This window comes from Prionailurus bengalensis, chromosome B3 (assembly GCF_016509475.1).
Source record: "Prionailurus bengalensis isolate Pbe53 chromosome B3, Fcat_Pben_1.1_paternal_pri, whole genome shotgun sequence".
In the NCBI taxonomy this organism is placed as follows: Eukaryota; Metazoa; Chordata; class Mammalia; order Carnivora; family Felidae; genus Prionailurus; species Prionailurus bengalensis.
The window spans coordinates 135,000,660-135,027,527 of record NC_057355.1 but is presented as its reverse complement, the minus strand read 5'-3'; the positions used below and the strand labels follow the sequence as shown (position 1 = coordinate 135,027,527).

At 38.9% G+C, this 26,868-nt stretch overlaps 1 protein-coding gene across 1 annotated transcript in view; it reads left to right on the top strand.

Annotated features, from left to right (window-relative positions):
- RPS6KA5 (ribosomal protein S6 kinase A5) overlaps nt 1–26,868 on the top strand; it is a 177,932-nt gene that overhangs the window by 44,493 nt on the left and 106,571 nt on the right. Inside the window, exon 2 of the mRNA XM_043556843.1 lies at nt 6,804–6,875. Within this exon, the coding sequence (XP_043412778.1) occupies nt 6,804–6,875 (72 nt within the window). The remainder of the gene's footprint in view (nt 1–6,803; nt 6,876–26,868) is intronic.

Here is a 26,868-nt window from a genome sequence, read left to right as displayed (position 1 = left end):
ACAAAACTGGAGGGGAGAACAAACTAGTAAGTGAACCAAGTCCCAAAAGAACCTCTGAATCTGCTTAGTTGATTATTCTATACAGTAGTCTCCCACCTTACCCACGGGAGATCGATTCCAAGTCCCCCAGCAGATGCCTGAAACCACAGATAGTACCAAACCCTCTATATACTATGCATCCTCCTATACATATATACCTATAATAAAATTTACTTTATAAATTAAGCACAGTAAGAGATTAACAACAATACTTAATAATCAGGACAGTTACAACAGTGTATTGTAATGAAAGTTGTGAGACTGTGGTCACTCTCTCAAACTATCTTATTGAACTGTACTCACCCTTCTTGTGATGATGTGAGAAAATAAAATGCCTGTGTGATCAAGAGCTGAGGTGAGGTGGATGATGTAGGCATTGTAACATAGCGTTTGGCTACTATTGACCTTCTGAGGATGGTCAGAAGGAGGATCATCTGTGCCCGGCCCATGGTGAACTGTGGGTAACTGAAACCACAGAAGGTGAAACTGTGGATAAGGGGACTGCTGTATAGTGAAGGAGAAGTGCAAGAGAATGGCCACTGGGCCCCAGGAGGTCAGGCCAGGCCAGGCCAGGAATTGGAGGCAATAAAACAAACCTTGTGTGGAGACTGTTGCTTTAACACAGTGACCCCACCTACTGTTAACTGTGCCCAGTCAGGATTTTGGACTCTTGAATAATTAGATTAGTAACTGCTCTTACCTGTGGGTAGGACTAGACAGGGGGTGGGCAGAGGCTTGCCTGGCACAGGAAAAGGAGCTCCTGCAAGCACAATAAAGTGCCATTTACTTTCACGTAGGAAGGCAAACAATGGACAGTTCTGTCTCTCAGTTCTAAATGCTCGGTTCTGGTACGGTCTGGCCCCAGGCATGGAGTAGCTCCTGATCAGCATACATTTTGGACTTTACTAAGGCATGTAATGACTCAGAAATGCAGATTTCTGTGATTGGCTGATGTTTACTTTACCTCCAGGGTGAAATACAATGTGTAAATATTTTAAGTCTTGTTCTAATAAATGTTGGTATTGTGCTGGGAAGTTGGAGCTCTTGATCTTGGCTTAATAATTTAATTAAGAGAAATATAGTTTTAGACTTTCATATTCAAAGGCTTCTAAATAGTGACAATAGCATAGAAATGAGAACCATTTAGACACCTAGACTCACATGCCCAAATATATGTTTGTCGGTTCTTAGGATTCTATATATAGTATCATATTTACCATTTGTCTATATGTGTTTTATTGTTAACACAGTGAAAAAAGTCTTTATAACTGATAAATTCTTCCCCATGCCTAAATATTGATAGAGCTTCCTATTAATTTGCTTCCATATGTCTGATTACTCACTTTGCCTAACAGATGTCATGTGAAAGAATTATATGGATATTAAGTTCAAGATCCCTTAGTTGGGCTTATATCAAATTACCTTTTTAATTTTATTTTACTCTTTGAAGTTAACTTGCGAGGGGAGTAGTTAAAGTAGAAACTGTAATTGTAGGGGAGGAGAACCTTTCCCTTCCTTTCTTCTAGGTTCTTTGGCTGGCCTAATAATTAAATTGATATAACACAAGTTAACAGGGGAAAAAAAAACCACATTTAATTTTGTATGTACAGGAGCCTAAAGAAATACAAGACTGAAAGAAGTGACCAAAGCAGGTAGCTTTGTGAAGAATTGACAAAAGGGTTTAGTCTTGGGTATCAAATTAGGGAGGCAGTAACAGCTTGTTTATATAGCTTTCTTGGCCCTAAATCCCCTATTTCTGATAATAAGAGCCTTCTACCCTCCTAGTACAGGGAGGATACCTTTCAAATGAGAGATTTATTTGCTGCCTTCAGGGTAGACCCAGGAGGTCACTGTCCTTTCACTGGCTGGGTCTTAAGGAACTTTAATTCTAAAGAACCAGTATGCCAAAGTGGCGTATTTGGAGGGGGCGTGTTCTGCTCCCCTTCATGATGTTGACTGTAATGAGGGAAGACTTTTCTTTCTCATAATTTCACAAAAAGACCGTCTACTGGAGAATTCCATTGTAGAAAACAGCTGTAAAACCTGGATTTAATGTAAAAAGCAACTATTTAAGGCACTGGAGAGTGAACAGAAGCAGATAGACTCTACTGGGGAGTACACAGTTGGAGGAGGGAAGGGAGGGAGCTATAAGAAGTAACTTTGCCTTTTCACTGATTTTAGCTTCAGGCTAAGTACAGTCTGTACTCTGGGGACTCTGGTGGAAAAACAGTAGTCTCTTTGGCCAGGGAGACTAGAAAACTGAAACCAGAGAACCCTGATCACTGAAGATAGGGGAGAAATCCCAGAAAAAGAAGAGCCAGAGGAGGGGGAGTCCTTAGCTTTTGTGAGCACACATCTCTGACTGCCCTCTGAGCCCTGCATGAGTACAGTGGACTCAGAAAAACTCGGGTAAAGACAAAAAATATCAACTGGACTGGAGCTGCCTCCTAAGAAAAATAGTTTACAGTTCAAGCCGACCCAAGATATTTGCCGGCTAAATGAAAGAAACAACTGTCACTGGAGAAAAAAAACAATCTCTCATCTCCACAAATTAACATTTCTACAGTCCATAATTACCCCATATATGGAGAATCAAGAAAATGGAACATATCAGAGAGGAAGAAAATCAGTTGAATTCTACCCTGAGATGAACGAGATATTGGCTGTACCAGGCAAGACTTTTAAAGCAGCTGTAATAATATCCTCAGTGAAATAAAACGCCATGCTCTCAGTGAATAACAAAACAAGAAATCCTATCAGGAAAATAGAAACAATGAAAAGGAACCAAATGGAAGTTCTAGAGTTGAAAAATACAATATTTGAAATAAAAATTCAGTAGCTGGATTTAACAGTTGAATGGAGGTGCAAAAGGAAAAGTACATGAACTTTGAAGATAGAGCAATAGAAATCAATTTGAAGAACAGAGAGAAAACATATGGGGGGGGGAATGAACAGAGTCTCAGGGACTTTTCAGGTTGAATCAAACAATCTAACATGGACATAATTGAAATTTCAGAGGAGAGACAGAATGGGATAGAAAATTTTCTTTTGAAAAATTAAGGCTGAAACCCCCCAAATTTGATGAAAAACAGAAACTTACAGATACAAGATCCTTAGTGAATACCAGGGTGACTGAACCCAAAGAAGTCCACATCAGTACACATCACGGCAAAACTTTCAAAAGCAAATGTTGAAAGCAGTAAGAGAAACATGATACATTTAAATTACTGCCTTCACCTGGGAAACCATGGAGGCCAAAAGAGAATGGAAGAACATGTTTATATAAAGTGCTGGATATTGAGGAGGGCACCTGTTGAGATGAGCACTGGGTGTTGTATGGAAACCAATTGGACAATAAATTTCATATTAAAAAATAAATAAATAAGCAGGAAAAAAAAGTGCTGGAAGAAAAAAGCCTGTCAACCCAGAATTCTTTATCGAAGAAAAATATGCTTCAAAAATGAAGAGGATTCCAGATTTAGTTAGTGGCAGCAGTGACCCAACTTGTGAATAGACTAAAAAGCATGGACAGATACGCTTTAAAAGGGTGAGTTTTATGGAATGTGAATATCTCAATAAAAAGATTTGAATGAAGGTAAGAAAGACTCTTTCAGATAAAAGAAAACTTGGAGAATTCTGCGCTACAAGAAATGTCAAAGGAAGTTCTTCGAGGCTCAAGAAAACTTACACCAGATGAAATTTTGGATCCTTGGAAAAGATAAGAAAGATCATCAAAAATGATAAATATCTACAGAAATGCAGAAGTCTCTCTCTTTCCTCTTTCTTTGTAAATCATATAAGGAAAACTGATAGCATTGTCTTGTGCGTAATCGCATATATAGAAGATATTAACTCCATTTAATATATATCAATATTCCATAAAGAATGATTACAAAGTTTCTACAGTTTTAGGGAAATGGAACAGTATTAATTATAAGAGGACTGTGGGTAATTAAAGATGTACACTGTATTCCTTAGGGCAACAACTGCACTAATAATGTAACAAAGTAGAGCTAAAATGCCACCTGAAAATTGAAATGAAATTCTAAAGACCATTTAAATGTTTTTTTTTTGTTGTTGTTGTTGTTGTTTTTAAGTCAGGAAAGTAGAAACATGGGAACAAACAGAAAAAACAAGTTAAGGGACGCCTGGCTGACTCTTGATCTTGGGGTTGTGAGTGCGGGCCCCACGTTGGGTGTAGAGGTTACTTAAATAAAGGGAAGAGGCAAGTTAAAAACAAGTAATAAAATGGTAAACCCAAATCCAGCCATCTCAACAATTTCATTAAATTGTCAGTAGGTTAGGGGCGCCTGGGTGGCTCAGTCGGTTGAGCGTCCGACTTCTCTCAGGTCACGATCTCACGGTCCGTGAGTTCGAGCCCCGCATCGGGCTCTGTGCTGACAGCTCAGAGCCTGGAGCCTGCTTCAGATTCTGTGTCTCCCTCTCTCTCTGGCCTTCCCCCCATTCATGCTCTGTCTCTCTCTGTCTCAAAAATAAATAAATGTTAAAAAAAAAATTAAAAAAAAAAATTGTCAGTAGGTTAAGTTCAATGGGTATAGGGTTTGGTGTGCAAAATTAAAAAGTTCCAGAGATCTGTTGCAAACACAGTACATGTACTTAACACCACTGTATTACATACTTAAAAATGGTTTAGGTGGTAAATTTTATGTTACATGGTTTGACCACAATTAAAATATTTTAATTATGCATTTAGTTAAACTTTGGAAGGACACTGAAGTCACTTATCCCCCTGAAACTTTTAATTCTAGAAGTTCGCAGTTGGGTCTGATTTGCTTGAAGTTGGAGGCCCAGAGCATTATTTATTTGCAAACACTTTATAATGATGCTCTGTGGCACACAACAAGCTCCGTATAAATTTAACTCCTTGAATCCGCATCAGATCCCTATGAGGTAGGTGTTATTTTATTTTCTGCCATTTTATTATGGGCATTTTCAAATATACAGAGAATTTGGAAGAACTACATGTTGAACACCCTCCCACTCACTGTCTAGATTCTGTAATTAACATTTATCGTATTTGCTTTATCACATATCTGTCCATACCTCTATTCACCCCTTAATCCGTCTTATTTTTTTAAGCATTTCAAAGCAAATTGCAGATATCAGTATGCTTTGAGGGTAGATATTTTTATTATCCTTATTTTACACTAGAGGGGACCTGAGACACAGAGAAGTTAATTACTTTGTCCAAGGTCACATGGCTTTTAAGTGGTAGAAATAGAATTTAGCTTAGGCCTCCTTTAACCACATCTATAGAATGCTGGTTGGCACAATATTAATAGGTATTGCCATAAAAAATAATTTTGTGATCCAATAAATTTGGTAAATACAGTATCTGAGCTTTAGATTCACATACAGATTTTCATGGTGTAGAATCTATGAAGTTCAGCAGTAAAGAAACCTGTAACCTGATTAACTTTGTTTAAGCCGATCATTTCAGGTTTATTTGACTTGAAAGCATCTTTTCCCCCTAAACATAACACCTATTAACATCTTGTAGTATAGGACCAGAATCAATGGAATATATTTTGGAAAATGCTCATTTGTAAGATATCCTAATTTGGTTTATCTAGGACAGAATTTTTTTTATTAAAATTTTTTTTAACATTTATTTATTTTAGAGAGACAGAGCATGAGTGAGGGAAGGGCAGAGAGAGAGAGACACAGAATCTGAAGCAGGCTCCAGGCTCTGAGCTGTCATCACAGAGCCCAATGCAGGGCTCAAACTCAACAAACCGCGAGATCATGACCTGAGCTGAAGTCCAATGCTTAACCGACTGAGCCACCCAGGTGCCCCTGAAGACTTCATTTTTTAGAGCGATTTTAATTTATAGAGAATTGAGCAGGAAGTGCAGAGAGTTCCTGCAGAGCACCCGCCTCCACCTTCTCCCAGAGCCTCCCCTCTGAACATCTTACATTAGTGTGTCTCATTTGGTACAGCCTATGAGCCAATTCTGTGACGTTATTTTCACCCAAAGCCCACAGTTTACAGAGCTCCTTCTTTCTTGTAGTTGTGGTAAAATACGTATCATATACGTATCAAACTTACCACTTTAACCAGTTTTTAAAAATTTTTTTAAATGTTTATTTATTTTTGACAGAGAGAGAGAGACAGAGCATGAGCAGGGGAGGGGCAGAGAGAGAGGGAGACACAGAATTTGAAGCAGGCTTCAGGCTCTGAGCTGTCAGCACAGAGTCCTGCGCGGGGCTTGAACCCACGAACTGTGAGATCATGACCTGAGCTGAAGTCGGACGCTTAACCAGCTGAGCCACCCAGGCGCCCCCAGAATATGTTTTTAAAGAGTTAATACTTTCAAACAAATTTTAGAGCTGGCAGAGATCTTAGATTTTATTCAGGTCTGACTTTTGATTTTGGCTCAGGTCATGATCTCGCGGTTGGTTAGTTCCAACCCTGCACTGGGCTCAGTGCTCACAGTGCAAAACCTGTTGCAGATACTCTGTCTCCCTCCCTCTGCCCTTTCCCCACTTGTGCTATCTCTCTTTCTCTCCCTCTCTATCTCTCTCTCTCTAATAAATACATGTTAAAAGTTTTCCTGTAATATATAACATACAGAGAAGTATACAAAACATAGCTGTGTAGTTTAACAAATAATTATAAAGTGAACCCTGGCTTAACTACCCAAGTCAAGTAATAAAATATTGCTGGTATTTCAGAAGTCCCCAAGGGCCCCCTCCTGTTCCTGACCCCCTTAATTATTTCTTTTTTCTCTTTCTTTTTTTAGCTAATTTAACAGGACATGCTGAGAAGGTGGGGATTGAAAATTTTGAGCTCCTCAAGGTCCTAGGAACTGGAGGTAAGTCTTAAAAAAGCATTTGTTACTCCTATGACAAAGGATTGGTATCTCCAATACAGAAATCAGTTAAAATTTTAAAAGCGTAAGGAATCCAGTGGGAGAACTGTCAAAGAGCACAAACAAACGATTCATAGAAAAAATACAAAAGGAAAAATTTGGAAGAATTGGCAGGGATTTAGGAAAACCAATTTCTTTTACCCTGCTGTTGGGAATGTAAATTAGTTCAGTCTTTACATAGGACACAATACTAAAATCCCTAAAATTTATAGAGAGCTTGTTACTTGCCAAGTACTCTGTGAAATACTTTATGCTGATTAACTCATTCAGTCCTCACTCCATTTTATTCATATCCACTGGTCATCATTGTTAGTAACGAAAAACGCAAGACCCTTCAGAAACCTAACAAAAGTTAGGTTTGAGTTTGGTTAAATTGAGCAGGGATCTTTATGTTTTGTAATTTAGACAATAGGATTGAAATGATGTGTTTTTAACAGTTTTGAAAATTCTCCATAATGTAAGAAGCTTAATAAGCTTAAAAAAAGGCTACAGACGAGAGTGTGCAACATACCATTTCTGTATGAACCAATGTCTACATGTGCACTTGACCCTTGAACAATGCAGGGGGTTACGGGTGCCAACCCCTGCACTGTTGGAAATCTGTGGGTAACTTTTGATTCCCCCAAAGCTTAACTAGTAATACAGTCTACTGTTGACGAGAAGCCTTACTGATAGCATAAACAGTTGATTAACACATAGTTTGTATATGTATTATATGCTGTATTCTTGCAGTTAAGAAAGCTAGAGAAAAGGAAATGTTATTAAGAAAATCATAAGAAATAGAAAATATATTTGCAGTACTATACTGTATTAATCAAAAAAAAATTACATGTATAAGTGGACTCATGCAGTTCAAACCTCTGTTGTTGAAGGGTCAGCAGTATATATGAATATAGAATATTCTCTGGAAAATCACCAAAATGATAACAGTGGTTGTCCCAGGTGGTAGGATTTTGGACGATCTTGGTTTTCTGCTTGTGCCTCCTGGATTTTTGCTGCTGCCATGCTTGCTGCTCAAGAGTCAGGGCCTCTTGGACGTACAGCCTGTGCAGTTGCAGAGACCCCCACACTCAGAAGAGCCCCATGTTAGGTTTAATGCTCTGCTTTCACTGTCCTGAGATTCTAAGTAATTCATGAACAGGGCACCCCACATTGTCATTCTGCAGTCAGCCCACCATTTACACAGCTGGTCTTGCCAGGAACGCACCTGGTCTCTTCAGCTCTCTCTCTGGGATGTGTTGCTCTGCAGGTACGCCACTGTGAGAACTTGGGACTCTCATTTTCCATCTTTAAGGTAGGGATGAAAAGGAGGATTTTAACTCTTTATTTTTGCAGTCTCAACAGGCCCTATCGTCTCTTTCCTGGAAGGGGAGGGAGAGCCTCAGAAAACAGACTATTTTTCTTCTCCACTAAAGTTTAGCTTCACACTCTCAGGGGCCTGTATGCCTTCCTAGATTCCCAGCCTCTTACCCGCCGTTGTCCGCAGGAAGGCATCTGCCCATAGATTCCTAAGTGCCGAGCCTTTTAGCAGGAGAAAAGTCCTTTCTCCTGGGCTTCCAGGATCAGTCCCAGCCACTGCCCTCGCATACCACGTATGCAATTTGTCTTTAGGTCATTCGGTATTGAGCTGTCATGCCTAGGGCCTTGCCATATAAGCTTTTCATGATTTTCCTGAGTAGTTCAGCATATTGTATAGAGCCAGCCTTTACAGCTGCCAGTGCATAAGCCCTATAATTTATTTTCATCAGCTGAATATTTTATTGTCAGGAAGAGTTTAGTATAATTGTCAACTTGGGAGAGTTTACTGTGCATTCTCTCCATCAGATCATTTGTAAAGATGTATTTTTAAAACAAACTAGCCTCACCCTACCATATCATTAAGAAATCATGCTTGCAAAATATCAAAATAATGTCTTTTATTCTTAACATTTGTTTTCCTCTTTCAAAGGCAGTATCTCCTCGAAGAAGAAGAAAGGTCACAACTGTATGGTGACTGAATTTCCTTAGAAATAGTTTGTGCCATTTTGTCAAAGGCTTTTTCAGGTCAATTTATGTTATAGCCACAGAATTTGTTTTATCTGCATGTTTTTTATTCTAATCGCTTTACTGCAATATAATCACATGCCATATGGTCCATCCATTTAAAGTGTACAAGTCAGTGGTTTTAGTATATTTACAGAGCTGTGCAACCATCACCCCAGCCAGTCTTAGAACATTTTCCTTACCTCAGAAAGAAACTGTGAACCCTTTGTCTATAACTTCCCAAGCTTGCCATCCTCCCAGCCCTAAACAACCACTGACCTACTTTCTATACATTATATTTGCCTGTTCTGGATATTTCATGTAATTGAATCATATAATTTGTGGTCTTTTGTGTCTGGCTTCTTCCAGTTAGCATAATGTTTTATAGATTCATCCATGTGGTAGCATGTATCAGTATTTCTTTCCTTTCCATGGCTTAATAATATCCCTCTATATGGATATACCACATTTTGTTTATCCATTCATCCGTCAATGGGATTTTTGGATTGTTTCTGCCTTGTGGCTATTATGACCAATGCTGCTGTGCGCATTCATGTATAAGTTTTTGTGTGAACATGTGTTTTAATTTCTCTTGGGTACATACTTAGTGGTGGGTTGCTATTCCATGTGATAATTCTATGTTTAATTTCTTGAGGGACTACTAGACTGTTTTCTAAAATGGCCACATCATTTTACATTCCCACCATTTTATATTCCCACCAGCAGTGTATGAGGGTTTCAATATCTCCACAACCTTATTAACACTTGCAGCTGTTCTTTTAGAAAATAAGTTATGAAAATCAGACTAAGATCCTGTTTTATTCCAGATATGGTCAAAGCCAAAAAACTTTCATTTAATATTAGTAGATAACCTCTCTGAAGCAAAATAGGCATGGAAACTACAGATCTCCTCAAGCCACTATTAACATGTAATATTAATTAATTTTCATCGCTGAATTTTATAACATGTAACAAAAACCATGAAACTAATTCTGTTCCTTGATCTGTCAATTTCATATTTGGCAGTATATTCCAAATACATAAGTAGAAATAGAAAGGCAGTTTATGTTCTCTTTCTGATAAGATGACAGCTTGCATATCTTGGAAAATCTTCCTCATTTTTAAACCCCTAAAGTGCTGGATAAAAACCTCTAAAGAAAGTCTACTAAATAGTATAGGTCAGCTTGTAAGAAGAAGAAAAATCCTTGGAATCCAAAAGGAAAACAGAACAGGAATCTAGAGAATAAATAAGCCCCTTGAAGGCAAAGTACATATTCTGGGGAAATGTACCAGTAGATTGTGAGCAGGTTCTTTGGACTTAGCATTTCCATGCCTGGTATGAGGGACATCATCTAAGACTCCTGAGAGGTAGAAAAGGTTACTGCTTAGCAAACCACTAAATAAGAAAAAAAAAAAAAAATCCACTCTGCAAAGGGAGGTGCAGAGGAAATTTTTCTGCCTCAGCATTGGCTCTGGGTGAAGGGAAAAAATAAATAAATAAAAGTGTTCCCTGAGCATTCACAACATAAGCCAGGCATCATGCGGGTTTGCAGCTTGAATTTGTACACATTTGTGTAATCCCAAAGAACAAAAAATAGGTAGGAATTTAGTTTACAGTCGTACTGAGTTGGTAGTATTCCCAGGTGCCTAGGAAAAGCAAATGTAAATCCTCTTTGAAAGAATAAACTGTTACCTAGACCATAAAGAAGTACCGAAGAAAGTTTTACAGACATGGTCTTAATTGTCAATGATCACAACATCCAAGAAGCAAGTCTCCATGAGTGAAAGACGTGGAAACAACAAATAGCAAAATTAGACCTGTAGAGACTGTTGGAATTATTAGGTCTGAAATATGATATAAATGTTGATATGGTCTTTAAAATTAAACAGAGCTTTGATGGTAATATTAAGGAAAAAAAGCATGCTACAAAATGGACAGATTTGAAAGAGAACCAATAGTAGTTCTAGAAGTTGAAAAAGTAATTCAGATTATAAACTCAGTAGTTGGTTTACTAGCACATGAGATGTAGCTAAAGAGAATTAACATGTTGAGAGATGGGTTTGAGGAAAATATGCAGAATATAAAATGGAGGAAAATGAGATGGCATTTATAAAAGAGAGATTAAGGGGCACCTGGGTGGCTCAGTTGGTTGAGTGTCTGACTTCAGCTCAGGCCACGAGCTGGTTAGTGAGTTTGAGCCCTGCATCAGGCTTGCTGCTGTCAGCCCGTTAGCTGGTCAGTGGGGAGCCCACTTCGGATCTTCTGTACCCCTCTCTCTGCCCCTCCCCTGCTTGTCCTCTCTCAGAAATAAATAAAAATTAAAAAAAAAAAGACACTGTAAGAGAGAGATTAAGACATGGAGGACAGAGAGAAGGTACAAGGTTGTCTGATCAGAAATCCTAGCTGAGAATTTACTAAGATTGATTAAACATGTGAATTCACAGGTTGAAGAAACAGAACAAATTCCAGGCAGACAAGTATATAGAAATTCTCACATGAATACATCATAGAGAAAGTGATGAGCACCAGAGAAATACGCTAAAAGCAGCCAGAGAGAAAAGACTTATTTATGAAGGAACAATGATCAGATAAACAGATGACTTTTCAACAGCTACCATGAAAACCAAGGGAGAGTAGACAAATATCTGCAGAATGCCCAGAGAAAATAAGTCCGTTTAGAATTGTATACCCAACAAAACTATTTTTCAGAAGCGAGGGCGAAATAGACATTTTCAGACATACAAAAGCTGAGTGTGTTTTCCACCAACACGTTCTCACTAAAAGAATTTCTAAAAGACCTAGTTGTAGGGAAAAAGGAAAGTAATCTCAGGAGAGTTTCCGAGATGCAAAAAGGATTGGATCTAAAGAAAATCTAAACAACCATAGCTGTAATGTTGAAATTGTGGGGTTAAAAAAAGAAAACTGAATCACTGGACAAAAATAGCATACAGTTTGGGAGGTGATAGGAGTTAGTGTTCTGAGGTAGTATTCCGCAAACTTTAACATGCGCATAAATCTTGCAGTGTGTAAGTTTCTAAACTGATTAAAAAAGACCAGTCAACCTTAATATTTTGTAACTGTTAAGAAAACTAGTAAGCAAAAACTTCCTGCCAGGACAATAGTTGATAGAGTTTTAAGAATGAGTTCTGCCAAACATTCAACCCATAGATAATTCTCATCTTCCACAAACTCTTTCAGAGGATAGAAGAGTGGGATTCTTTTTTTCCAGTTCATTGGATGAGGTATGGCTTTAATTTCAAAAACCACAAAGAGAATATGAGGAAGGAAAATTATAGGCCAGTTTCATCCGTGTGAAATTTTTAATAGTGAATTTATCGAAATCAAACCTGGGGTATATTTTCTTTCAACACAGTGAATACTTTGTCGCATTACCTACTTCAACTTTTTGAGTGGTATGATTCCAGGTCCTTAAGATAACTCTGCAAAGGTGAGGAATGAGTTTATCAAGAACGTTTTACTCGGGCATTTTCATTTCATGCTTTTTCGGTGCCGTATTACCAATTATACTCTTACTTCTCTTAGGAGAAGACGGAATAACTAAGGTGTCATTTGTAGGTATTTCTGTATTTAAAATCACATTTTTGATGACTAAATGGAGTAGGTGGAAACTTTTCTTATGAATATAATAAAATCTCAATTTTTATTCAAAAATTTCACCACTAATCTTTCAGTTTCATTACCTTTTTAAGATAATTTTTTTTCCAACGCCACCTAGAATAATAGAAAAGCCTCATCAGATGTCTTTATGTGTCAAGCCAGGTTTTCTTTGGAAGTGAAACTGAAAATTCTTCTGATGAATTAATTTTTATGTGTTTTGAACTATATAAAATGCTATTCACCCAATATCTTGAAGACTTTGTGGAATATTAAAATATCAAAGATTTGCTTTTTGATCTCATACTTAAATGCATGTAATATTTGTTTCAAAACCTCTCTTTCACTCAGACTGTTGATTTATTTCTCTTTCCAGCTACCTTGTTTCTGTTGGTCTATCACTAGTCTGTCGATCAGTTTCTTAAGATAGACACTTGGAAGTAATTTTTGATTTTTCTCTACTTTTTATTTCTTATTTCTTACAAAGTCTTCTAATTTTTCCTTCGAAATGACCCTTGGATTGACCTTTTCTGTTCCTTGTGCCATCACTGATAGATATTACCTTGTACATGGATTGTTGCTAGGGTTTTCTTAACTGGTCTGCTTTTCTGCAAGTTCTCTCTTCTGTGTTATGCATTTTACTTATATTCTGTTATAAATGGTATGCATCCTCATTAAAATTCAACATTACTGCGCTATTCTCCTATTTCAGAATTTATAGTGCCTCCCCCTCCCCCAGTTAACAAATCCTTTTGCCTTGTTTTCAGACTTAGCTTTGTTTTCTCCTGTCTTTTTTGTCCAGTTACCCTGATATTCCACCTACTTTCTAGTCTGGTTACTTTTGTTTTACTCCCCTACATTTAGGCATACTTTCCCGTATTCTGATGCTCTGCCTTATCTTTTTTCCCATAATCCTAGTGTTCCTTTTCTCTTCTGCCCGTCCAAATCCTGCCCAGATCCCTTCCTTCTCTGAATTGGGGTGCTGAAATTCCTTTGCAGAGAACACAGCACTGAGTGGCTCACTGAATTTTCCTTCTTTTCTGCTATTTTCCTTCTAGATTGTAAGCTCTTAAGATCATCTTTATACATCCGTCCAACTCTGTAGCCCTGCCCCATCTCCATAGCTCACAACAGTGTGAGATGATAACGGTCTAACGAGTATATAATTCATGCTCTTGTCTCTAGCATGATTCTTGAGATTGATACCTCCAAGTCCAAGAAATAGCTTTGGTTCATCTTTTAGAATTATACTTGACTCTTGACCAGTGTGGCGGTTAGGGGCGCCAACCCCCTGCCTAGTTGAAAATCCGTGCATAACTTTTGGCCCACCAAAAACTTAACTTCCTTCCTGTTGATTGGGAACCTTAGTGATAATATAAATAACTGTTCAACACATATTTTGTGTGTTATATGCATTATATACTGTGCATTTAACAATAAAGCCCGAGAAAAGAAAATATTAGGAAAATCATAAGGAAGAGAAAATACATTTACGGTATTGTACTGTATTTATTTTTAAAAAATTAATATGTAAGTGGACCTGTGTAGTTCAAACCCATGTTCAAGGATCAACTGTATTTTTTTAAAAATTTTTTTTTTCAACGTTTATTTATTTTTGGGACAGAGAGAGGCAGAGCATGAACGGGGGAGGGGCAGAGAGAGAGGGAGACACAGAATTGGAAACTGGCTCCAGGCTCTGAGCCATCAGCCCAGAGCCCGACGCGGGGCTCGAACTCCCAGACCGCGAGATCGTGACCTGGCTGAAGTCGGACGCTTAACCGACTGCGCCACCCAGGCGCCCCAAGGATCAACTGTATTTTGTTTCATGATGAAATTTTAGATTGTTTGTGCGAATACTGATTCTGTTTTCATTTCTCTCCTTACCTTTTCTGCTGCTTTACTTTTAACCATTTGCTTTCTCTGAGACATGTGCCCAGGTAGAGGTGAAGAAAGTCTTTAAGCATACCCATTGTGTACATTCTTAGTACTTCTAATGCTTAATGGAATGGAGCATGATGGTTTTAGCTAAAAAAAAAAAAAACTTTAGTATTCTCCTTGAATTTTCTTTATTCATCATACATGATCCTGTACTTTGGAGATCTTTTGTCATTACGCCTCCCCAAAAGTTAAATAAAGTTTGCCATGTGACCACAAAGGGTGCCCCCGAGTTGATTTCCTCTTCCAGTTTTAGTGCATTCACAACTGTGAAGTACTTCGTATCCAGGATGACATAGCAAATTCAGGCTTGAATCTTGATGTTTTCATTACCTACTTGTGTTCCCTGGGTAAATCACTTGAACTCTGAGAGCCTAAGTCCCTATTGGCATAAGTCAATAATACCCATCTCACAGTGTTGTTATAAGATTAATGAAATAATGGATACGAAGTGCCAGTTGCTGGATAACCATCAGTTGTGGTTGTTTATTGAATAGGAAACTCCACTGTAAAGCTATATCCTAAATTTGAAAAACAAAATTATTTGGGACTTCTTCATAAGGATAATTAGTTTTTTCATATAGATATGTTAGCATATCTGGGAGTAATTTCAACGGAAGTTATATTTCTAATAAGAAAAGTCTAACAAATGAAAAACTGCTTCATAAATGAGATATTGGTAGTTGAAATTTGATGAACATTTCTAAGACGTTGATTTGTCTATTACCTTAAAAATAACATATCAAATGAAAGGATTGTGTTTCTTATTCTGCTTTCTTCTTTTAACTATACAGACATTTTAGGTTCTGAACACCCTTTTATTTTAGGTTGGCGATCTTATACTTAAATATGCAGAAAATGAGTAATAAAACATTTAGAGTGCCTGACACATAGTAACTGCTGTATAAACTTGAGCTAGTTATGTAACTAAAAGAGAAAGAAGCCCAGCTTCTTAAAAGAGATAATATAATGCATTAGCGAGGTCTCACATGAGCTTGATATGTCATTTTTTAACAAATATTTTATGGTACAGCCTAAAATATGTCCAGCAAGAGAGGAATAGAGCCACCAAAGATCTTCCAGGTTTCAGGCTGGTTCTTCTGGTCCATTATCCAGTCCACAGCCTGAGTGATCCTTCTTAAGTGCAAAATTGGACATGCCACTTCTCTATTTGAAACTTTCAGTTCATGGGCACCTAGGTGGCTCAGTTGACTAATAAGCATTTGACTCGATTTCGACTCAAGTCATGATATCACGGTCTGTGGGATGGAGCCCTGCATTGGACTCTGTGCTGACAGCATGGGGCCTGCCTGGGATTCTCTTTCTTCCTCTCTCTTTGCCCCTCCCCAGCTCGTACTCACGCTCTCTCTCTTTCTCAAATACTAAAAATAAACTTTCAGTTCATTCCCATTGCTCTTAGGATTCACTCATTTACATGTGTTTATCAAGAGGCAAGTACTGTTTTGGGTGCTGGGCTTAGAGTAGGAAATATTAAAAAATTTGATAGATTTTTTTTATTATTGCAGATTTATTATTACAAATCTGCAAATTGAATAATAAGGATCTAGGCATTTAATGTAGTCATTTAATATAGAATTATTCCTGAGCTTATGAAACCTTAGAATGAGTACTGGCAAAGTACAGAAATTCAAAATGCCTTACCTCCAGGAATGTCTAGTGGGCAGCTATCATTTGTGCCTACCTCAGCCTCTGGTGCCCTCATGAGAAGATAACTTTTTCCTTGTTGTGTTGTTTTTTTTTTTGGGGGGGGGGGTCATCTAATCAATAGCAGATCTTGCAAGCTGATGCATGGAAATACTTATTTATCCAGTAGAGAGACCATCTTTTGGTTGCTTACCCCAATCTTAAGTACCATCCTTGAAATGGTGACTCTGGTGTTCTTTACTCATTTTCCCAGACTCTATGAAAATCATCCTTGATGGGACAGCCTTTTTTTTTTTTTTTTTAATTTATACTTCAGCGTTCTCAGAAGCACGTTTTCTTTATTAAATGAGACAGATTTCTATTTCTCTTGGGTAATTTGCCACTAGAGGGTGCTAGAAATTACACTAGGCAACTTAAAGACGGCTACTTTTTGGTGATAGGATAAAGGGGAATAAAACTTTGGTTGAATCATGTAAAAGACTATTTTATAAAGTATGCTGACTTAGTCATCATTTGTCATTTTATTCCCTTAAGTGTTTGGAAAATATCCCTATTAAAATAGTACTTTTCCAAGCATGTATTCATGAATTGTCAAAATTGTTATTTAAAAAAGTTTATAATTCTGCATCTGTATATATCCACTGTACCTTATGCTTCAGTGTAAACCTACAGTGTTTATGGAAGCCTTAGAGGTTAAGTGTTTGTAATGATTTATGCCATGATCATAAAATGATTCCATAGGAAGATGTTGGTTGACATTGACATGATACAACTTATTACTGATGCTGTCGTAAGTCATGTCAGCTAGAAGCAGAGGCCAGGACAGGGATTTAGGTGCATGTGATTAATTGCAGGAATGCTCTCAGGAGAGAGTGAGGGAAGCAGAAGGAGCAGGGGAAGAGCCTAAGCAGCATGTGGTCTAAGCTCGGGTCTAGATTCAGCCTGGACTCATGGGAAGTTTTGGAGCAAAAGTAAGGAGGCAGGCCTTTTGCACCTATGTTAGTCACTGGCTGTAGGCTGCTTGGCTTGGGACGGGTTAGGGAATGGTCTGTCTACCTTAGGCCTTTCTCCTGAGAAGGAGGCAGCTGTGGATTATCAGCAGCTCTGGTGTATGGGTATACGAGCCTTTCCAAGTGTCACTGGCAGAGCACCCTTCACTTCCACTACAGATGGTATTTAACACTGGCCAATAAGACATAACTGTGTAGCTAAATAGACAGCTTGTTTGTTGAGGTATAAAGAGAATGATTTATGAAAGTGCTTCAAGTAATGGTTGTTCTTACTTCCTTGTTCTTGTGGATGTTTCTTTTAGTAAGATTCTCTGATAGTCATATTCATGGGCAGTCATTTCCAAGTCTAGACCTCACAGTTGGACATGGTTTCCTCTGTAGCTTTTTCTTCTTTCCTGCTGGACCAGAATCTTTGGTTTTCAGGTCATTTGGCACCAGGGATAAGATATGGCCTGTGATGTAATGGGTCACTCATGTGGAGATAGGCAGGAGTTGGCCACACCCACTTACATATATGTAGTTATGAGCTGGCTTCATGCATGTAGTGTCTTAGTGCTTTCTCTGAAACTTACAAAGTGCTGATCTAGAAAATTATTACACAATTAGTCTTTAGTTACTCAAGCTAATGCAGTATGCACAAATGGTAGCCATAGATAGTTATTCCTGTGACTATTTTTATTTTCAACCTTTGTACGTGTTAAGTCTTTTTTAGACGCTATCACTATCCATAAGAAAATGTACTGTTTTGTGTTCCTGATTCAGCTGTACAACTGTTTCTGACCATTGACGTAGTTAAGCAAATGGGTCAAATGGCCGTGTTTTTAGTTTAAAAAACTACAATTGGATTAAATCTAGAATGCTGGCACTTTTATTATGTCTCATCCAGATCCTCTGTGTTACATATCTTCAGGAGGATATACATGTTTATGCCCCAAACAAATGGCCTACCTCAGTGTCTTTTATAAAAATTACTGCTTATGATTTCATACGCTTTTACTGTGTCTCTTTTGTTTACTTACAGCATCTATTTATTTAATCGTGTTTGGGGTTCATAGCTTTTCCTTATATCTTAGAAGAATATTTTAGTCTGCCTTAATTAATTTTAGAAATTTGGGGTGTTTTTGATTTTACAAATCAAAGCAGTGGCCAATTTTTACAAAATAGTTATATGAAATGGCTCAGATTCTCCTTTTTTTTCCTCTAACAATTTTATCTCTCTAAAAATTTTATTTCTTTAAAATTTTTTTCTTTAGACATTTTTTCTTTTAAAATTTGAAATATTTCATTTTATAGGTATGTATTTTTTAATACTTGGAATTTAGTGTACAGTTAAGATATCTGTTGTATAAAGGAATTTAGGAATCAATGCTTGTTTGATAAATATATAAAGTCAAGTGCATTTATTTTAAATGTGTTTTGAAATTTACCTTCTTTCAAAAAGAGATTTAAGGGCATTTTCAAGATAAAAAAGAGAGAACCTTAAAAAAAAACAAGTGAAAGCCAGATAAAAGGAAAGTGAAATAGATTTTACAGACATCTGGGGTGAGATAGGCATTATAATTGAGTCTTAAATTTAACTCTGAGGTTATTAGGAGGTAGGGATAAAAGGGAAAATTCTGTGGCTTACATAATTTTTTTTTAAAGGAAAGGCATATAAATTTATTTAGAACAGTGACTTTCAAGCTGTTTTGGCTATTTCCCATAGGACGAAATAAGCACGTTTTTATATTGCAACTCAGTATGTGTATTTATGTTATGTCTGTATACACACACACACACACACACACACACACACACACACACAGACTTTTCTTCCACTAATACTTCTATAGTGTTTGTTATCTGCCAGGATGCTTACATTAATTTATTTAATCCCTGGAACAGAAAGTAAGATGTAGGAACTATTACCCTCCCTAATGTGGAAATTGAGACACTGTTATCTTAACTGTTCTACCCAAGGTCATACAGTTACTAAATACCATATGTAGGGTTCAGCCTCAGGCAATCTGGCAGAGTCTTTGTGTTTAGCTGCTGCTCTGTACTCCCCTCTCTTTTCCCCTCCCATGTGCTCAGATTTGTTTACATTCATATATACATACACATGGGCATGCATTTATAAAGAGGAAACACGGGTTTCATGAAACGCTTTTAGTGTATTTGTTTCTCTTATTTTTTTTAAATGCTGTTTAGACCCACTAATTGATACCACTGCCCACTGTTTGGAAAAAACAGTCTAAAGAGACTTTTTTTTTTTTGAAGTTTATGTATGTATGTATGTATTTATTTATTTATTTATTTTGAGAGAGAGAGAGAGAGCGTGCACAAGCAGGGAAAGGACAGAGAAGGAGAGAGAGAATCCCAAGCAGACTCTGTGCCATCAGTGCAGAACCCGATGTAGGGCTTGATCCCATGAACCATGAGGTCAAGAGTCGGATGCTTAACCGACTGAGCCACCAGGTGCCCCCAAAAACCGGCCTAGAGAGACTTAACAAGTGCTGAAGTTATCAAATGGTTCCTATATCATGAACATTAAATGATATCATGAGAACAGCATCTTTGACAGAAGATGTGTGTCAATATTATTGGAAAAACATTGTCTTTTGGACAATAATGTTTCTTTTTGATGCTAAGGTCTAATTAATCAGATGTTTCATTTGGATCTTTTAGAAGTACCAAATTACGGTTAGTCGGTTGGACTCGTGAGTGTGTGTTTTTGTGGCTGATTGTGCTGTAAGAACACTGAAATGGCTATTTCTCTGACATGGATGATGGGGGGTTTTCTGGGGCTTCATACACACCACTCTGGCATTACTCACCACGTATGTTCCACTTGCCTATTGACAAGGATCTCGTTTCCAAGGGCAGGACAAGTGAAATTCAGAATTCCATGAGTGTATTTCTTGTTTGGTTCCATTCCTGACAATGTTGTCTTGGGGTCAGTGAAGTTGTACAGTGGAAGGAGGAAGGGAAGGCAGGTGGCCTGCTGGTCAGTGCCAGGACATATCACATGTGGAAAGACAGAAATTTTTCCCCAGATTAAATTATATCTGAGAAAGGGATGTGCCCAGGCATTGTGATTTGTTCTTCAGTGATTGTGGCAGATCATAACGCAGTGGCCATAAATGGACTATGTTAAGACATTTTCCTGCTCTAGAATGGTGGCTACTAAGTTTCCTGAGTTCACTTTCACCAGGGAATGTTGCCAGGAATCAAATTTAATACCCAAATTAAAAGGGATTGCTTCACGAAAGCTGATTGTTCCTTCCTCCGAGGGAAAGAGTTGGCTGGGGGTAGCTCAGTACCACTGGTCTGCATTACTGGTTTCTTTTGTTAAAGACTCAGCTTTAACTTTAGAGCAAAATTATCAGCCCAGAAGAGGGTATTTGGCTATATGCTACGGAGCTCTTTCTTTGGTCTGCTCCTGTTTGCTAGCTTGTTTGTTCTTTTTTTCATGCACTTAGCATTGAGTCTCCAATTACTTGCTGATGATACAAGGAGTCAAATCACAGTGTATGATTTCGTGGAATTTCCAGTCCTGTGGAAGTGGACAGTGAAGCAGTCACACAGATCAGTGAAAAGTCATGTTTCTGATCATTTCTGTGACAAAGAATGCATGGTGTTATGAGAGCATAAAATTTGAGGAACTGTGCTAGTCGCAGAAGTCAGAAAAGGCTGGAGGTCTGAAAGAGTCTGCTAAATGAGACAGAAGGGGGAAAGAGGGAGGTGGACGCCAGATAATTTAATTATATTAAGTATTCTCCTTATCTTAAGGGCAATTGGACATCAACTGATTTGAGCCAGAAGGGTTATATATTTTTTTTTTAATTTTTTTTTCAACATTTATTTATTTTTGGGACAGAGAGAGACAGAGCATGAACGGGGGAGGGGCAGAGAGAGAGGGAGACACAGAATCGGAAACAGGCTCCAGGCTCCGAGCCATCGGCCCAGAGCCTGATGCGGGGCTCGAACTCACGGACCGCGAGATCGTGACCTGGCTGAAGTCGGACGCTTAACCGACTGCGCCACCCAGGCGCCCCAGAAGGGTCATATTTTTTATCAGCAATTTAGATGGTACCACAAAAGCTGTGCTTGCGAGGTTGAGGATGAAAGCAAGCTGGGGCCATAGTTAGTGTGGTTGATGGCCGAGTCTCCCTTTAACGAGATTCCACTAATCTGGAAGGAGGAGAGACGGTTGGGTTCCAACAGCAATGAACAAGATCCTCTCTCGTAATGACATGACTGGTACTTGTTAATCAAAAAAACGGTTGAAGTGGAAAATCACTTTAAAAGGATATATATAAATATGTGCTTTGAACATATTAATTTCACTTAAAATAGATAAATATATATTCATCTGCCAGTGAGGCCAGTCTTTGTGGTTGTTTGTTATGTGGGCTCCATGCCCAGCATGGGGCTTGAACTCACCACCCTGAGATCAAGAGTCAGATGCTCTACAGATTGAGCCAGTCAGGTACCCCCACTTGCCAGTCTTTGGGTGTAGGCATGGGACCTTTTCTTTGAGAATAATTTTTTTTTTAACTTTTTTCTAAAGTTTATTTATTTTGAGAGAGAGAGAGAAAGAGAGCACGAGCAGGGGAGGGGCAGAGGGAAAGAGAGAGAACCCCAAGCAGGCTCCACGCTGTCAGCGCAGAGTCCCATGTGGGACTTGAACTCACAGACCGCAAGATCATGACCTGACGCGAAACCAAGAGTCAGACACTTAACTGAGCCACCCAGGCGCCCCGAGAATAATTTTTTAAACAATAGTTTATTTTGTATAAATCACTTGTAGTGATGCTTGTAGTGCATCATCTAAAATTAAGTTTCAGATTCTTCAAAGCAGAGTGGGAACCAGCAGCATTTGAAGTACTCTGAGTCCAGAATCCTTCTAGATTTCCACAGTTTTCCCCCAAGCCTTTTATAGTGTTCCACCCACACCTAGCTTTTCAGCAGTTCTTTTTTTTTTTTTTTTAAGTGTCTTGCTTCTATCCAGTTCTTCCAAAGTATTCAACCTCATTTTTCTTTCACATTTACATTTCAGTGGTTTATGTAACATGTAGTTAAATTATATAATAACAATAACAGGAGTAAATGGGTGAGGCCACGAGTGAGTATCCACGAGTTGGTGTGAAGCAGACAGCTGAGCTACATGGAGACAGAAACGCATGGGTGAACCCGTCCTAGGCAGTCAGTGTGCAGCAGTGTGTTGTACAGAGGAAAAGGGGGGCGTATTCCTGGTCCAAGTGGAAGTCGCTAACAATTTCTGCCATGCAGTTTTTTAAAAGCCATGGTTCAAGTACAGTAGTTTCTGCTAGGAGTTTGGTATGAACCCAAAGTGTGGCATAACTGATAAGCAGTGTGTACGAGGCACACAGTTTTCAATAGCATTAGTAAAAATTGGGAAACAGTGATCTCACAGTGCTTGAGCCATTTGGGTCCCAGTGAGAGCGTCATGTCCTAGGTGAGGACTGCAATTAAGTAAATAAACCAGAGACCTTCTAAAACAATGGCTCCTAACTAACTCTTCCTCCATAATAATGCATGTAAACATATGCACATTTTGCATGCGTTTAATTATATGGTGTTGTAAAGTGATTGCTTTTACAGACTGTAAAAATATTTTTTTAACAAATTGTGATCTCATTATCATGAGATTAGATGCTACTTCCTAAAACTTTTTAATGAATTCACATTTTACAAATAAAGCAAAAAGATCGGTTCAGTTATGCTCAAAATAAATTTCAGCAAGAAGGCTGCTTTTGTTTAGCTTGAAAATGTAGTTGAAATTGTGTGGTGGCTTTTGATATGGCAGCATGAATGTCATCTTGTTTTCAAACCGTCAGTCAGTTTTAACTTTTCTTTATTATGACAACAAGCACTAAGCACCTGATTGATAATACTAATTGTGGCAAGTGGAGTAAGATTCCCGCACTTGGAAAAGCAAACGGAGACGTACTCCAAGGAACTAGACATTTCCCCGTGGTGCTTGGTTTTAGTTCATTTTATATTATTTGCTTTATCCTCAAGCTATTGAGATCGTTGTCAACAAGGTTTGCCAACACTGTGCTGTCTGTGTCGGCGAGGATAGAATTCTAAATCCGCATTTCACTTTGAACAGAACCAACCTTCATAAGAGAGCTGGTTTCCTCCCAGCTGTGGAGTTCTTTCTCCAGCTTTGTGGAGAAGTTTGCTTATGTGTCTTGATCGAGTTCTCTCCTCTGAAATGGCTGGTTGAAGAGCACTCCGGTCTTAAGCAGAACCCAAAATGGCGTCTGTTGGGCCTAGAATTGAAGGATTTACTTCCTTCATTTGGTCCCAGATGTCGATCAAGCTAAAGTCAGGAACGAATCCTTCTTGTCATGCATTCTTAGAATTGACTTTCCTTCAGTCTCAAAAGAAGTAGAACCTCTACCTCTCCGTCAAGCGCCGTTAGACTGGTCCTCTGGAAACCCAGTGAACTCCGTGCCCTCTTTTTCTCACATTTCTTGACAGAGTATCTTGAAGAGGCGCTGATGCTAATGAAATTGATAAGATTCACAGCAGTACACGAGACTTCCGTGAGGATTGCTCATAAAGCCTTTGAAACCATTGCGTGTCGATGTGAAAATTAGAGTCATGCTGAAGCAGGAAGCTTAGTCTCTACCTAAGCAGCAAATCTGGATGTGTGGCCAAACATCCATTTTAGGGGCTCCATCTGAGCAGGAAGTACTGTTCATTTTTTATGGCCAGGAGGGTTGTCAGCATTGGTAGCCTTTGCAGGTTCCAGACGATGCTTTCAGAATAGGAATTCTTTAACGAGGTCGGCACACCACTTACCGAATGAAAGCCAGTTGGTTGTTGGCTGCACTGGAAGGCAAGCAGTCATTCATCTGGTTACGAACTAAAAGGATACAATACTTCCATCAACTCCACTTTTCGTGTCCCCTCTTCAGACACTGGAATGCATGTAGGTGGTTCTGGAGTGGATGGTGCTGTTCACCAGAAAGGCTGCTTCACTTTCTCTCTCTGTACTCATCTGCAACCCAGTTTACCCAGGGAGGGCGTAGCGACTGGGTTTTCTTCCCCTCTGCAGTGTGACAAGCAGCCTTATGGGTGCTTCAAAAACAAGGCTGTTTGGACACAACTGTGTTTTAGTTAGGCATCCTACTCCTAGGATCCTACTTGTCTGAAATGTTTGTTGTGTGGAATGTTGTAAGGCACTTGTTGAATTTTGTTGACATAAACACCTTTGGCACTTACTATGTGATAAAAGTACTGTAGCCTTAGTTAACTGTGGCAACTATAAAAGTAAAAACAGAAGATTTGTAAGCTTTATCCTTCTTTCTTTTCCCTGACGCTTTCTGATAGGGAAAATAATTGTATTGGCAGGATATATGCAGTCTTTAGCTTATGTTATTGGTAAGCTTCTGGATCTCATCACATGGCAAGGTGGATGACTGTTTACTATTTGACAGTTAGTATATAATGTAGCAGCAGGATGATTTTATATTATTTGACCACATACATTAGCATCCTGTGCTACCTCATATTTAGCATAATAGGACATTTTTTTAAAATTTCTTAACATTTATTAATTTTTTACAGACAGAGACAGAGCATGAGTGAGGGAGGGGCAGAGAGAGAGAGGGAGACACAGAATCTGAAGCAGGCTCCAGGCTCCCAGCTGTCAGCATAGAGCCTGATACAGGGCTCAAACTCACCGACCATGAGGTCATGAGCTGAGCCGAAGTCAGACGCTTAACCGACTGAGCCACCCAGGCTCCCCAATATAATGGGACATAGTTTTAAAGTAATAGGAAGAGGGGCACCTGGGCGGCTCAGTCCGTTGAGCGTCCGACTTCAGCTCAGGTCATGATCTCACGGTTCATGGGTTTGAGCCCCATGTTGGGCTCCGTGCTGACAGCTCTGAGCCTGGAGCCTACTTTGGATTCTGTGTCTTCCTCTCTCTCTGCCCCTCCCTTGCGCTCGCTCTCTCTTTCTCTCTCTCTCTCTCACTCAAAAATAAACATTTTTAAAAAAATTTTTTAAGAGTTAAAGTAATAGGAAAGAAATCAAAGAAAAAATATTTGTAACTCACAGAGTACGTCAGTGGAACCTCCTAGTGGTGAGAAGTCTCAAAATCATTTACTTTAAGTTTGGCTTAGGGAATAAGGACATTTTGCATAGGTGAGATGGCATGGTAGTGTTTTTAAGTATTTAAAAAATGATCTTACAGAGAAGGGTAATACTCTTTTTGTAAGTCCAGAGGGTATAGAAGGACCAACAGATAAATATTATAAAAAAGGTCTGTGTCCACTCAATAAAAGGAACATTTTCTAATATTTCCATCCCTTCTCCCCATCAATAAAATAGGCTACTTTGCAAGACTTTCTCCTCATAAAAGTTAACGGCCCCGTGTCCATCACACCAAAAACCCACCTTACTTCTATCGTGACTTCTGTTTAATGTCTCACTCCCTATTTATTTGCCTGTGAGGTCGTCCACTGAAGGGAGGCGGATGGAGCAGAGCTAAGTGTGTGGGACGCAGGGCCAGGTGGGCAAGTATGGTCTTTGATGCTTCAGTTTCTCAGTGTGGTAATCCTTCTCCCCTACTTACAGGGATGATGTAGGAATTGAATGAGTTAATATACCTCTACAGTGCCTGGCAAGTACTCAGATGTTAAGTGCTAACACCCTGCCGTCTGTCAGCCACACGGTCAACACTTAGGCTGAAAGACTAGCTAGCTATAAGCTGAACAGCCATCTTTCAGTGATGTCTTGGGAAGATTTGCTTTGTTGGACAGCACACATAATTTCTAAGGACCGGAGCGTTCTGGAGACGGGAGTCTCAGAAAACGGGGCAGGGTCTGGGCAGGTGCCGTGTGTGTAGGGAACACAAAAGCCCCATACTTGTAGAGGACTTGACTTCCTCCCGAGTTTCTGTCATGGCTGACTCTGTGGAAGATATAGCACGCTTCATCAGAATATTTTCCAGCTTCCTGGCAGGGCTTCTGGAATAGATGAGCTTTTTTCATTTTTATATTTTTATATTTTAGGTTAATTTGTTAGCTTCGGAAAGTTGTCATTTTGGGGTTTTTTTGTTCACCTCTACCTCACTAAAATCTCAGTCTGTGATCATTTTATTTACAATGGGGTAGGACACAAACCCTTTATGCACTTTCTCTGTATTCCAGAATGTGTTCAGTATGATTATGGTAGTGATTTTACTAAAACCAGAGCATCCGATTTCTAGGATTTGCGAAGAATCATCTCTTAAATTCATTTTCAGCCCAAAGCGTGGTCCCTGAAGTTTGTATCCATTCTGCCACCGCTTACCCAAGTCTTTTGGCCACTTCCTTACAGTCCTGGAACCCGTTTCTTATCTGTAGCTTGCAATTACTAAAAGTACCACCTTCACTAGCTGTTCCGAGGATTAAGTGAACCAGTGTGTGGAATGTGTTCAGCACAGAGCCTGGCATAAGCAAGTTCCTTAGAAAGCGTCCTCCTCAGGAGTATTCCAGCCTTTCACCAATCCATATATATATGTCTGTCATGTGTTGGTACTAATTTACTTCTCGAAGGACTGACCTGAATAATGTGGAGTATACAGGAGCCCCTCCCTTTAAGCGCTCTCACACTAGTGAGTGGATCAGAACAGAATTATGGGCTAAATACCGGAGAGGTGTGGGCAGGGTGCAGGGAGGCCCTG